We start from the raw sequence: 14,272 nt of genomic DNA on the forward strand, positions 1-14,272 counted from the left end.
TATAGGGCACTGAGATAGTTAATAGTTTTTAGTATTCACTTTTATTCTTTGATTTTGAAGAGGCAAACCTGCCGCGTTAAAGCGCACAAAGCTAATTAAAGCTTTTCCACTATTTCATTATCTGAATGTAGTTGCAAATTCTGACTTAAAACTCTTATCAGAGGGAGACTCAACATCCCTCCATGAACAGCAAGTGAACATTCAATTAACACTTCAATACAAGTGTATTTTAAATAAAAATCTATTTTATTGTTAATCTCATTCTTTGCACATTCAAATATCCAATTTTAAAATCCAAAGACAGATGCATCCCTTTTATTCTTTGGGGAAAAGAAGTCTTTTCTTTATTTACAGGGAAGACCTGAATTTTCTGAAGTTGTTACCAAGTTAGAAGAGTGTCTCTGCAACACTGAGGTAAGAACTTTGGCTTCTGAAATATGTCCATTACAAAGGCTTGAATATCTAATGACGTTGGGGAATGTAGTTAAGGTGGTGCTTGTGGAAAGAAAGTGTGTGTCCATAACGCCATTCATATTTTCACCCTGTCAATTAAGTTCTTAGGGTGGAGGAGAATTGACTGCATCTGTAGGGCAAAGGCAAATTCAGAGTGAATTGGGGCCCTTCCAACAAATAATCAGGCAAGCAAATAGACATGGGTATGCATAGCTTAAAAAATTGATATGTAAAAATTTAAAAATAACAAATGTGTTAGAAAGTAATTATGTAAATCATTACCTTCTATACAAAATTTCTTACAAACAATGAAATGTAAGCTAAAACATTAAGCCATTGTCCATTTATGTTCAATAAGAACCAGAAAAATTATTACTAAAATTAGCACATAAATTAATTGGGAGGCATTGCTTTTATACCACACATACTTTACATAAAGTGATGTGTGTTGGTAATGAGACTAATGGAATTTTCTTTCCTTAATATCAAGGAGCTGTTTGCTTTAATTTTCTCTATAATTGCCTTAATTTTCTATACACCTGTTCAGGAGATAGCATTTGAAAATAGGCAAGGGAACTGAAACATGAGCGTTAATTCAAAAATAATAACATATTCCCAAATGCAACTGAGTGCTACAGGAGAGAGGGATGGACATCACACATACAGGCTCACGTATAAACGAGTGTATGGAGGGGCAAAAATGCGGAAAAACAGCATCAACCTGAGATTGCACAACTAAATCCCAAAGTGGAACCATCCAAGGAAAGTTTTCTTTCCTTAAAATCTTAACAAAGAGTGACTGGAACCTAATCTTTTTTTTTTTTTTAAATATTTATTTATTTGGTTGTGCTGGGTCTTATTTCTGGCAGGCGGGATCCTTAGTTGCAGCTCGTGGGCTCTTTAGTTGTGGCATGCAAACTCTTGGTTGTGGCATGCATGTGGGATCTAGTTCCCTGGCCAGGGATCGAACCTGGGCCCCCTGCATTGGGAGCACGGAGTCTTAACCACTGCACCACCAGGGAATTCCCTGGAACCTAATCTTTTGGAGAAGTGTTCCAGGTCTGCGATTACTGCCTGAAGTGAGTGGCTCTGTCTCATGAATCTTTACTGGAACTTACAAAGAGGAAGCTTTACTCTTTAAACATAAAACTTCCTTTCCCTTCTCTTCAGTCCTGAAACAAATGAGGTGGAGAGAAGTAGAAGTATATTTGGTGGGACTACAGCAGCCCCTACTAACAAGAGCATCTGCCAGAGGCTTGTTGAGAGATGTTTTTCAGGCTTGAGTTCCAAGTAGCTTCTCACTCTGAACCTTTGTGTTTGACAGAGCAAGGCTGTGCCAAGCCTGGGATATATCCAGTTAGATCAGAGAGAGAATTCCAGAAACAGGGACAATGGTAGGATCTGCTAAGCTAGCTAGTCTTGTTATATTGACCAAGCCTCTTAGCACAATCTCCCCTAGTGGAAAAGACGAATAACTATGGGCTATATGCAAAGAGAATTTGCTGAACTGCATTGCACTAATTAATGAACTAGAATCATCTTTAAGGATCTTAACTTGTGTAGCTCCATAAGGCTCTATCCTCTCTACCCTTCAACTTTTTAGTCAGTGGTTAAGATCAAGGTGAGGAAGGCTCTGCTCATCACATTTGTAGATATAGTAAAGTTGAGAGAGACAACAAATATTTGAAAGCAGGAAAAGTAGTAGGACATGTCTAAGAAATAATTTAATAGGAATAAATATATCATCATACACCAGAGTCAAAGAAACAATAGTAAAAGAATCAAATGTTGGAGATATGGTTTAGGAGCATCATGAAGGTTAGTGGATAATAAGCTTTTGGTGAGTTAGAATATGAAGTATCTATCTTGCATCTGAATAAAGAATGTGATCATTCCTCTCTCTCCTGAGATGGCCAAACAAGATAGTTCCCAGTTATGTCCTTTTAAAGGGATAATTAAAACTGGAACACAAATTTTAGGGAATAGAGATCAGAGTGGTGAATGGATTGAAAATCCTGTATGTGAGAGCCAATTAGAGGAACCAGGGATGCTTATCCCAGAGAAGACAAATCTAGGATGAGTCAACAGCTGTTTTTAAACATCTGAAGAACTGTCATATAGGAAAGGGAATGGCCTAGTTCTCTGTGGGCCAACAGATGGAAATGAAGTACAATAATAGAACTGGTTAATTGTGAGGAAGAACTTTCCATTGGTCGGAGCTGTCCTAACATAAATGAATGGATCTGGAGACAGTGAGTTCCCCATCACTGGAGGTTCCCCATCAGATTGCATAGCTGACTTGAAAAGGATGCATAGAAGAGATTAAATCATTGAAGAGTTTGAAGGTTCATTTCAATACTGACATCACATGATTCTCGGAGCTTTACTTAGAAATGTCTTGGCTACTGTGAAGAGTTTAGAATTTATATATATTATTTTTTTTTAAACCAAAGTCTGCTCTCTACATGTCTTATGAAATTATAATGTCAAAGCACTAATATTCTCAGTCGTGTTATGTAGAGTGCATAAGTAACAAGGGTGTCAAAAGTTCAAGAAAACTACTTTCTTATTTTTTCCTCTTCTCTTTCTCATTTTCTTCCCTCACACTCTTCTATTTTCTAACTATACTTAACTCTTTGTAAATATTTTTTAAAATTCTCTTACAACAACTCTATTTAGTCCTCATGCTTGCTGGACATTAAAGCAGCCTTCATTTTATAAAATGGATGTATTTTTGGGAAAGTGTGTAAATTCATTTTATGTAAAGGGAATAATTGTAAGCTCCAATTTAAAGGAACTCTGCCATGAACCTCATCACCATAGTGAAAAATGTAGAGAATCTTTTAACCATTAAATAATAATGTTCTATTTTATGAATCTGATTTGAGCCTACTGTGTTTTGTTAAAGACAAGCATAAGTTTTATGGGCCAGCTCTTATCACAGAACTGGGTCAAAAAAAGCTAGCCAGGTGTTGCCATCAGAGGCTGAAAGGAAAAGCAAGCTGAGATGAATAGAAATTAAAATATGAGAAATCCTCGAATGGAAAGTTAAAATAAATCTACATTCTATACTATGATGTTAAGCCTGTTGGATTTATTAATTGATTGAAATTGCCCCTCCTTCACTCAGCTGATGTCGCCTGCATCAAGTAATAGCAGTGGGTCTCTCTCACCTTCCTCTTCTTCTGATTGTCTGCTGAGCCGCGGAGGGCCTGGCCGGAGCCACGTGGCAGCTTTACGGAGTCGTTTTGAATTGGAATATGCTCTAAATGCAAGGTCCTATGCTGCCTGGTCCCAAAGGTAAGTGGTAGTTGACAGTTACACAGTCAAGTCAGATTCCAGAATTTCATCAAGATAATCACCTGATTTGCTTAGTATCAACAGGGAACTTACCACCCCTGTGGCAAACTTTGAAAGGGGAGTTTTGAACCTATTTTTCCTCTAATATTTTGACCAAAAATTAGAAATTTTGTTGACTGTTAGTCTAGGTTCTCTAAGCTTCAGGTTAACTCTTGCTTAAGCAAGAATTGTCTAACTACAGCAAGAACTGTCTAGCTACAGCAACAAAAGGAATTTATTGAAAGTATTCTGGGAGTTTCTTATGGAATTTAAGGAAGAATTTCTTGTGTGGGAATCAAGAAGCAACTCTGAAGGTCTGAGCACCAAAAGTTCAGTGTTCTGAGAATTACCTTATGACCCAGCAATTCCACCCTTAGGTATATTTCCAAAAGAATTGAAAATAGATACTCAACAAATACCTGTACTCAAATGTTTATAGCAGCACTATTCACAATAGCCAAAAGGTGGGAAAAAAAAATCCATCAACAGATGAATAGATAAAAAATGTGGTATCCATACAATAGAATATTATTCAGCCGTAAGAGGAATGACGTACTGATGCATGCTACAGCATGGTTGAACCCTGAAAACATGCTAAATGAAGGAAGCCAGAGACAAAATTCACATATTGTATGATCCTATTTATATGAATATCCAGAATAGGTGTACTAGTCAGTTTGGGTAGCTATAACAAAATACCATAGATTGGATGGTTTAAACAACAGAAGTTTCTCACCATGGAGGCTGGAATCTGACATCAAGGTGCCAGCATGGCTGGGTTCTAGTGGGACTTTCAAATTTTCCTGGTTTACAGATGGCCACCTTCTCACTGTACCCTCACATGGCAGAGAGAGCTCTGGAGTCCTTTTATCTTTTGATAAGGGCACGAATTCTGTCCGATCAAGGGCTTCATTCTTCTGATCTCATTTAACCTTAATCACAACCTTAAAGGCCCTATTTCCAATACAGTCACATACGGGGTTAGGGCCCCAACATATGAATTTGGAGGGAGGGGGGACACAATTCCGTCAATAGCAATAGGTAAACCCATAAAAACAAAAAAGTAGATTGGTGGCCCCAGGGTCTGGGTTGGGGAGGAGGAAATTGGGAGTAACTGCTTAATGGATATGGGATTTTATTTTGGGGGGATGAAAATATTTTGGAATTAGATAGAGGTGGTGGTTACAAAACATTGTGAGTATACTAAATGCCACTGAATTTTTCACTTTAAAACGATTGATTTTATATGATGTGAACTTTACCTCAAAGAAAAACAAAAGCCACAAAAAAAAGTTTAAGCAAAGGGGCAAGTCAGAAAAAGAGGAAAAAAGAGTTCAGCTTTCTTCCATAGCAAACTGTGCCATTTACACGCCCCAATCCCCAATACACAGTCTCCTGCAACCTACAACATTCCTTGAGCAAGTCGCATAGCTGAGTCCAACATCGATAGGGAAAGAAAATATACTCAGCCTCTAGTGGGAGGTCCTACAGAGTCATATGGCAAAGGACATAAATACAAAAAGCATAACGAAGTAGGAATAAGTACAGTCTGCCATGCGAGAAAATATGATTGGTCCCTTTGGATTATATGGCCACCTCTGGTCTAAACAAATGTGGTTGGAGTGAAGGTGGGGTCATATTTCATGTATGTAACCCTGGTCGCCAATGGCCTGATCTGGATGGAGAACAATAAAGGCAGGCACTGTGAGCTCCATGGATACCCTACAAAGTGCATACTGCAACTCCTGGAAAGTCAGAAAAGACTGGCTTAAAATCTCTGTCCTTCCACATGTGCTCCAGAGCATTTGTACATGAGCCATTACACATGCGCACTTATACACACACATGCACATATACACATTCACACATTCTGTCATCAGAGTCAACATTTTTATCCTGAAGGTGAGGAAAGATTATCTGGATTTAGCAAGGATCCTATACCATCTACAAATTGCTACTGTTGCCTTTTTAGCCATAGTTATTATATTCCTGGTCTGACAAAAGAGTTGCAGCTGCAGCTATGAAGAGATGAGAACCTGAATCATGAACTTTAATCTATGGAATGTCATGAAGTTAAGTATCAGCAGGCTTGATTGATAACAAGGCAAACTGAACACAATTCTTTATTGGACTCCAGTCTCTCACATAATTTCATAAGGGGCTCATAGGCCAAGATTAGATTAGGTTCAGTCACAACATCATCTTCAATTCCATCTGCTCTTCTTCTTCTTTACTTGTGGTTTTAAAATTAATTATCTGAAGAGACAGATTTTGGTATTTCCAAAGCATAGTCACCCAAGCTTTGTCCACTTGAGGCAGAGATTAAGAGGATGAGCTGTGGAGTCAGATCTGAGGTTCAGTCTTGGCTTTACCACTTAAGAGCTCAGTGACCTTGGGCAAGTTACCTACATCTTATATGTAATATACAGATAGTAATACTAGCTCTTAGGATTGTTACTGGGAGAGGCAGTATTGTCACAAGAGTGACTGAGTGAAAAATGCCAACAGACCCAAGCAAAGAGTGCAAGTTCCCATAATGTAGGTAAGTCACACAACTTATAATACATAGACAGCTACCCAGATGGGAGGCACAGCAGCACACCCAACTGGATGAGCTGGGGGTGGAGGGAACACAGCTGCTCTGGCCTTCAAGAACCCGGAAGAAGGTACACCACTACTCCTAAAACTGACCAAACAGGGTGGGAAAAAATCATCAGGTGTTTTGAGATGCTCCCTTTGATATTCTCACATGGTTTTTTATACCTCCCTGGCCCTTCGGGACAGTTATGGAACCCTGATAAGTACTTGTCTGTCTACTTGGTACAAATTTCTCTTAACAGCCTAGCACACCCTGAGTATTTGTTGTGAGGGTGCATTGAAGGTCAGTTTGTAGTTGTATCACTCCTCTAGTAAGGTCAATCTTTGGACTGCTTGAAATCAACTCCAGAAATAAGTAAAGCATTTAGCTAAGTTGTAAGATGCACCATGTCTGTTTTATTCATATCTGTAACCCTAGTAGCTAGCAGTGTAATTGGAATGAAGTCAATATGTAACAAATATTTGTTCTGAGGATAAAAAAATTGGATAAATTGGCTCAATAATTTGTAATTATTATTGTTTTGGAGCATAATCAGTCAATAAGCTTTAATTATTTTCTCTATTCTTTCCTTTTAAATAGCTATCACTATTGCATTTCTACTGCATGCCAGGCACTATTTTAGACACTTTGAATACTCATTTAAGTAAACCTTAGAAGTTAGGTATTCCAATTTTTATAGATAAGGAAACTGAGGCTCAGAAAGGGTAAGTAACTTTATTAAGTTTATTGAAGCAGAATTGGAGTCCTCACGCAGGACTCTCCTATGCTTTCTGAATTTCTCTGGCACAGGAGGTGTCACTTTTCAGAAGTTTGACATATTTTGCCAATACTTGTATTTGCTGGACTTCTTCCAATGTCTTCTGGAAGTTGGTCAGGGAAAGAATTCAATTACTCCTCCCAAGCCTGCCTTTTCAGCATGTGTATAGGAAAGAGCAAATAAGACCAGAGATCAATAGGTTCTTCAAGTCAAAGAATCCAAGGATCCAGCAGGGTTGTGAGTTTAACAACCTGGAATTCAGCCGGCTCTTTGGCTGCACATTAAGAATCACCTGGGGAACTTTTACAAGTACCAGTGTCCGGGACCAATTAAACCAAAATCCATGGGGATGGCATCCAGACTTCAGGAGCTTTTAAAGTTTTCCAGGTGAGCCCAATATACATCCAAGCATGAGAAGCATGCTCAAAGAGAATACTACAATCTAACCTTCCAGTCAATCTGATGCAACTGATGGGGTAAACAAAAGAGGACCGTGAGTGCCAAGGTGAAACAGCAGCTGTGACAAAAGGCGACCATTCTGAAGGCTGATTACCTGTGTGGTCTCTCCCAAAAGTCCTTGCAAGGTGCTAGCAACCTCTGATCTAAGAGGCTTTCTAACTAACTCATTACAATCACACACGGTGTAATTTTTAGCCCAACATTATTTTTTCCTAAATAGCAACAAGATATGGCCTGTAGTCCTCACCCAAAATGTTCCCAATTTTGGGTCTTGGAGCCCTCAACAATGTCTTAAAAATAGTGCATTTATTTTTTCAATTTTGGGGTTATGAAAGTTACAGCCTGTAATTTTGTAATTCTTGATTTGGCGGGGGTTTTGGTTTCTATTTCCACATTTGTTTTTAATTATTATTTTCCTTTATAAAATAAATATCAAGGTGGGAAACTGTGTCAGATATCTTCTCCAAAGGTAATAGACATTTGTTAATTCCTGCTGCAACCCCAAACTGATGAAATCTGAGTTTGGGGAAGGCACTCCTGAAGTTCTGCCTCTTTTAAAATACTTTGTGTCTTTAGATATATTTGGAAAACTAAGCATGTGGCACTTGCTCCTCCCACAGGGTATGAAATCTCCCATCTTGTACATGGATTACATCATGTAAATTTAGAAATGACAAAGTGATACACAACCTTTCAGATGTGAAAACCAATTAGTGTTTATGTGGGGCTGGGCTCTGAGAATAGAACGCTATGACCTAGTTAGCTGTCCAGGAGAAGAGAGCAGAGATCCAGAGATTGGAACTGTGAAACAGATTGATTTGGAATTAATTTTTCACATTACAAAAGGGTCCATGAAAGGGTTCCTTTAAATAGAAAGCTTGCCTAGTGCACTTAGAATGCAATTCAACTTATAAAAGTTGAATATGTTATCAAATTTTAACTTACACATAGTTTTTCCAGAATGCAGCAACTGTGTAAGATGATAGCACCATGAAACCAATGCTCCTAGGAGGAATGAAAAAAGGAGCGGTGAGGGGCTTGTGTCCACTCGCTTCTGTGGAGCAGGATGGTTTATCCAGTTTCAGCCGTAGTGTGGTGTCTCTTCACCACCGAAGGGCAAATACTCCCCTTTTTAGTCTACTGCCTCTCCTCCATGCTTCTTCGTACTGAAACTTCCCTCAGGCCTCTTAAATATTCACTTTTCTTCCAATCCCTTCTTCATTCCCAATTTATTTCTCTTGCCAGCTCACCACAATCAGCAGTTTCAACCCATGGATCCAACTCTCTGTCTCTCTCTCGCTCTCTGTGTCACACACACACACATACAGTTAGCCCCCAGTCCATATGTCCAAACTTGGCTGCTCTGCTTTCTTTGTCATGTCTTTAAATTCTCTCCCTCGAGTCCCAGCTTCCCCATGCCATAATCCACTTAACCCTCTACTGCCAGTGTAATCCTCCTTCTGTAGACCTCCAATTATATCACTACCCTACTTTAAAACTACCAATAATTCCACATTGCCTCTAAAATTAAGTGACGTTATGTCATCCAGAATCCAAAATGACCAGTGAAACACATTTCCAGTTTTACCCCACAGTGAACATCAGATGTTCCAGTGGTTCTAGACATTGATCCCATCACTTCTCTTCTCAAAAAATTCTCTAGGGTTTTGGGAACTGTAAGACATATTTTTTTGATATTTTGGTATTTTTGGTATTTCCCAGTGACAAGGGAGGTGCCAGTGATATTTAGTGGGGGGGGCAGAGTGTTGAATTTCCTACAATGTTTTGGACAATCCCACAAAATAAAGAATTATCCTGCACAGAATAGCAATAGCATCCCTGGTGACACACACTATAGACAAACTAGAAGTTCTACTATTTCCCATACACACCCCATGTTTAATTTACTGTCAACCTATTCCTATATCCTATTTTTTAACCTCAACAGTCCCGCCCAATCTTATCAAAATATTAATCAGCCTTCAGTAATATCTAGTCAGCTTGATCACTATGTCATGAAAGAGCCTTTTCTGGGACTAACTCCTCCTCAGTTATGCCTTACCAAAGGCCACGGTAGTTTGTGCCACTTTATACATTTGTGTTATTTTGTCTTTTATTATGATCATTTATTTTTAATTCCCCATTAGTTCATAAATACTTTAAGGGAAGAAATTTTCTTTTGTGTTTTTTTTTTCTGGTGCCTACAATATCTCATTTATAACTGAACTGTAAGTGGTGAATATTAAATATTTTTATCTATAATAAATTAGAGGAATCATTAGTTGGCCTAAGAATACCATGCTTTGTATTTCTGAAATTTGAGTAAAACTGTGGCGCTCAGAATTTTGACCCTTACTTTCCGGTCAAGTTCAAATTTTTTTTGTCCAAAAATAATGAACAGCCAGTTAATTCAAACTTCTTTCCATCCCACCCCCTCACTATTAGGGCATTAAATATCTGCTTACTTCTTTGTAATAAAAAAAAGAATAGAATTTTGATGCTGGAAACGTGTGAAAAAAGAAGGCACTGACACATTCATTCCCAGTGTGTTTTAAAAGGGGAGTTTGCTTTGAGTTGAGGTAGTTGAGAAAGGTTTCACTGAAGAGAGAGATGATGGAAATATAGTTCAGGTATAAAGAGAACAGGATGAACAAACATGAAATAACGACCATGAACTTTCTTTTCCTCCTTTTTAAAAAGAATAGTCATCCCTTTCTCAGTGATCTATAAAAGAAGTTCTTTCACATATCAAGGATCTACCTTTAGATAGGTCTGTTTTCAGTTTTTCTATTCTGTTCCATTGGGACATTTGTTTATCCCTGTGTCAGTTGTATACAATTTTAATTACAATAACATTATTAAACTCTTGATTTCTGGTAGGGCACAGCCCATCTTGACTATTCTTGATTATTCTTGACTTTTTTTCTTCCATATAAATTTTATAATCAGCTTGCATTTTTTCACAAAAACGTAAGATTTTGATTTTAGGTATTTTAAACCTGTAGATGAATATGGGAAGATATGACATCTTTATGACATTGAGTCTCCCTTTCCATAAACATAGTACTTTTTGTATTTATTTAGATGTTCTTTAACATCTTTTAGTTAGGTTTTATAATCTTCTCTGCAAGGTTCTTATACCTTTTGTCATGTTGATTGTTACATTCATTGTGATTGCTGAAATAATTTGAATTCATTGCTACCATATTATTTTATTCTCTCTGGGTTTTTTTCTCACTCTGTCCTTTGCCTGTTTTCCTTTGGATTATTTGAATAGGCACTCTGGTTTTCTGTTCCTTAGTGGGTACCCTAGAAACTTTAACATATTAAACTTAATAAATTTTATATTAATATACTTGTCCTACTCCCAAATAAAAGAGATATTTTAGAGCATTTTAGTTTCATTCATTCCCTCCCAAATTATATAATTCTATCCATTATTTTATTTTATTATGATTTTTCTAATTCCACAACTTAGATATTATTTTAATGTTTTACACAGCTATGGTTTATTTAGACTTAAATAACGCAAGCTCAGTAGTTATGGTGCACAGGCTTAGTTGCTCTGCGGCATGTGGGATCTTCCCAGACCAGGGCTTGAACCCATGTCCCCTGCATTGACAGGTGGATTCTTAACCACTGCGCCACCAGGGAAGCCCTCTGTTCTCTATTTTATGGCCCCGTAATGGGAGATATGTAACCAAGTTTGGAAAAGCTATGGGATCTCTCATGAAGCTACATAAAAACAGAGGGATTTTAAAAGCTGCTGGGATGTTTGATGTCAGAAGAGGCTACCCAGGTAAAAGGCCAAAAAGAACAGCCTTCCTTCACAAGAGCTTTAGTTCATGAACACATTTGTCCCCTTAGGTAACTCTCACCTGAGATTCTCTTATCTTACTATTGAACGGAAAAGGAGTTTTCCATTCTGAAAACACCTTTATTTTCCCTCTTTCTTGAGGTATATTTTAGTGGATATGGGATTTAAGGTGTTTAATTATTTTCCCCTGAAACTTTAAGGTGCTTTTCCACATCTTTGTTGTTGTTGCTGCTGTTAAAATATTATCTGTGAATCTAATTGTCATTTATTTTATTTTTAATCTGCCCTTTCTAATTGCTGTTAGAATTTCTCTTTGTTTTTGGTATTGTACAGTTTAACTATGTTGTATACAGGTATGGATTTATTTTTATTTATCTTGCTTTGAATTTATTAGATGTCCAGAATCTGAAGATTGATATCGTTCATAAATTCTGGAAAATTCTCAGTCACTACCTCTTCTAATATGTCTTTACTCCATCTTCTCTCTTTATGGACTTCTAATTAGATGTATTTTAGATCTTCTCACTCTATTTTCCACATTTCTCAATCTCTCTTTTTTTTTTAAATTTTCCACCCTTTACTTTCTCTATGCTGCTTTCTGGTAATTTCTTCAAATCTATCCAGTACACTTGGTAGCTGGATCTAATACGCTGTTCTCTTCATTGCATTTCTAATTCAATTCATTTCTAATATCTATTCCAATTCTAGAAATTGTATAGCTTTTGCAATTTGACTAGACTCTTTTGAAAATCTGTTTCTTCTACACACTTCTAAATTATTTCTTCTTTTCATACACATTTATTTTAGATTCTATTAATATATCTGAATATCTGCTATTTCTCTATCTGAAGTTTTTGGATATAATTATGTAGTTCATTGTTCCTGATAATTCTTGCTCCTTGTTTTAAAATGTATTTAGAAATTTTTGTTTCTATTGTAGCTCATATTCCTTGGAACTTTATCGCTGGCAATTTTTTGACCTTTATTTGGTGTACGTTACTTCACAGATGATTTGCTTTTGCTCTTTCTGACTATCTGGGGACACTAACCCACCAAACCACTTAAAAACTTCAACTTGGAGTTTTCCATAAAACACATGTAGTGATATTTTTGTCTTAAAACTTGCATGTGAATGGGCTTGTGCATTGGACCTCTCAGGGAAAATATTTCATTTTTTCATTTTTCTCAGTTTATCTGGAGCCAAGGATAACATAGAGCAATTATCCTCTGTATCTTCCTATGTAGAATGGATATTATTATTCCTGGCTCACTCAATCTTGGTGTTGTCCTTCAAAGATTTTAGCTTTATACAGGTGTTTATTAACTGACCTCCCACCTGGCGTGGGCCCATGCTATTTCTCCCATGTAGTCCAATAAAATTCAAGCTTTAGGCCCACAAGAGTCAGTAGAATAGCTTCTTCATGGCACTTACATCTGCCTGGAAGTATAGTTTTAGCCAATCACTTACTTTTTTATTGGTATCTACACTAAATTGTAAACATCATGAGAGCATGAATATCTCTCCTTTTTGATTCTGTGTCTCCAGTACTTAGAATAGGGTCTAATAGTTGCTAAATACATACTTGTGGAATGAATGAATGATCATGATAGGCCTCACAACATGATTCCATTTAATCCTCACTTATGAAGTAGGCCTCCTGGTTTCCATTTTTCAGTTTGTTTTACAACTGAGACTCCAACGATTTAAGTAATTTTAATGAAACTGTATAGTGGAAAAATGGTAATTAGTAGTTGAATCTGGGCCTATCTGGTGGTGTTTCCATTACACCATGCTGCCTCTGGAGACTATGCTTGGCCAACGTGTTTGAACTGTCTTTAAGAAGAAACTTCTAACCTCTGGTTTGGGCTTTGAGGATAATCAGCAGGGAGCTATCCAGAGTACTGAACTACCTGCCTCGAAAACTCTTCCAGCTTCAATGGAACGTAGCTCATTCTCAGTCTATGGCCAGTACAGCCTTTGATTGAAGGAAAAATTTCCCTTCTCACTCTGACTACTTCTGATACTAGCCACTTTACCTCAGCTTATGCCTGCTCATAACAGATCTTTATAATCAGCTGCCTGCACTGATACACACCTAACCTGAACAAAACAAATTCCATATCTGCTGCCTCATTCACGAGCAGACTGTGGCCTAACCCTGTCCTCTCTCTCTTCTTTAATCATGTCTCTGGAAACCAGCCTGATTCCCTGGCCACATTTCTAGAAGCAGCAAAAACTAATCAGGACATATAAAAACATAAACTCCTTCCTTCTAAATATTTGGGGACCAGTTTTGAACATTACTTTAGTATGATTTCTTTATTGAATTAAGTACATTGTAAAACCAGACATCTTTTTCTCATTAAATGTACTCTCTACTATAGTAGTCAATTGAATTCACTGTATTAAAAACAAAAAAAGAAACTTTTAGCTGATATTTTTGTTCAACAAAATAAAACCTATCCAGTGATGAAGGTTTCATGAGTTTTTCAGTCCTGGAAATGAAGACAAACACTGCCCTTTAACTCATAAACACAATGAAGGCCCAGAATATTTTAGCTGATTCTACATAGAAATAATTTTAAGATCTATAAATTTAAGAAAATAATAAAAAGCATCTTTGGCTTTCTGAACTCTTTTTTACTTGTTAAACATTGTTGATTTAAAATATCACATCTAGTGTTTACAAAAGAACTCAGTGTGTATCAGAGCATCACATTAATACCTAATCCTCAATTCAGCAATGTATTTTGAGCTTGTAGAGAGTGGTCTAACTCATTAAGTTCTATGGGCCTTGTTCACATTGTTTGTATAGTGAGGAGAGTAAGACATTGCTTGCCTAATCAA

The 14,272-nt window shown here is 37.2% G+C and overlaps 1 protein-coding gene across 1 annotated transcript in view; it reads left to right on the forward strand.

Annotated features, from left to right (window-relative positions):
• Window positions 1-14,272, forward strand: part of TNNI3K (TNNI3 interacting kinase) — a 312,769-nt gene that overhangs the window by 253,787 nt on the left and 44,710 nt on the right. Inside the window, exons 24-25 of the mRNA XM_067726575.1 lie at window positions 355-414; window positions 3,584-3,753. Of these exons, the coding sequence (XP_067582676.1) occupies window positions 355-414; window positions 3,584-3,753 (230 nt within the window). The remainder of the gene's footprint in view (window positions 1-354; window positions 415-3,583; window positions 3,754-14,272) is intronic.

This window comes from Pseudorca crassidens, chromosome 2 (genome assembly GCF_039906515.1).
Source record: "Pseudorca crassidens isolate mPseCra1 chromosome 2, mPseCra1.hap1, whole genome shotgun sequence".
NCBI lineage: Eukaryota > Metazoa > Chordata > Mammalia > Artiodactyla > Delphinidae > Pseudorca > Pseudorca crassidens.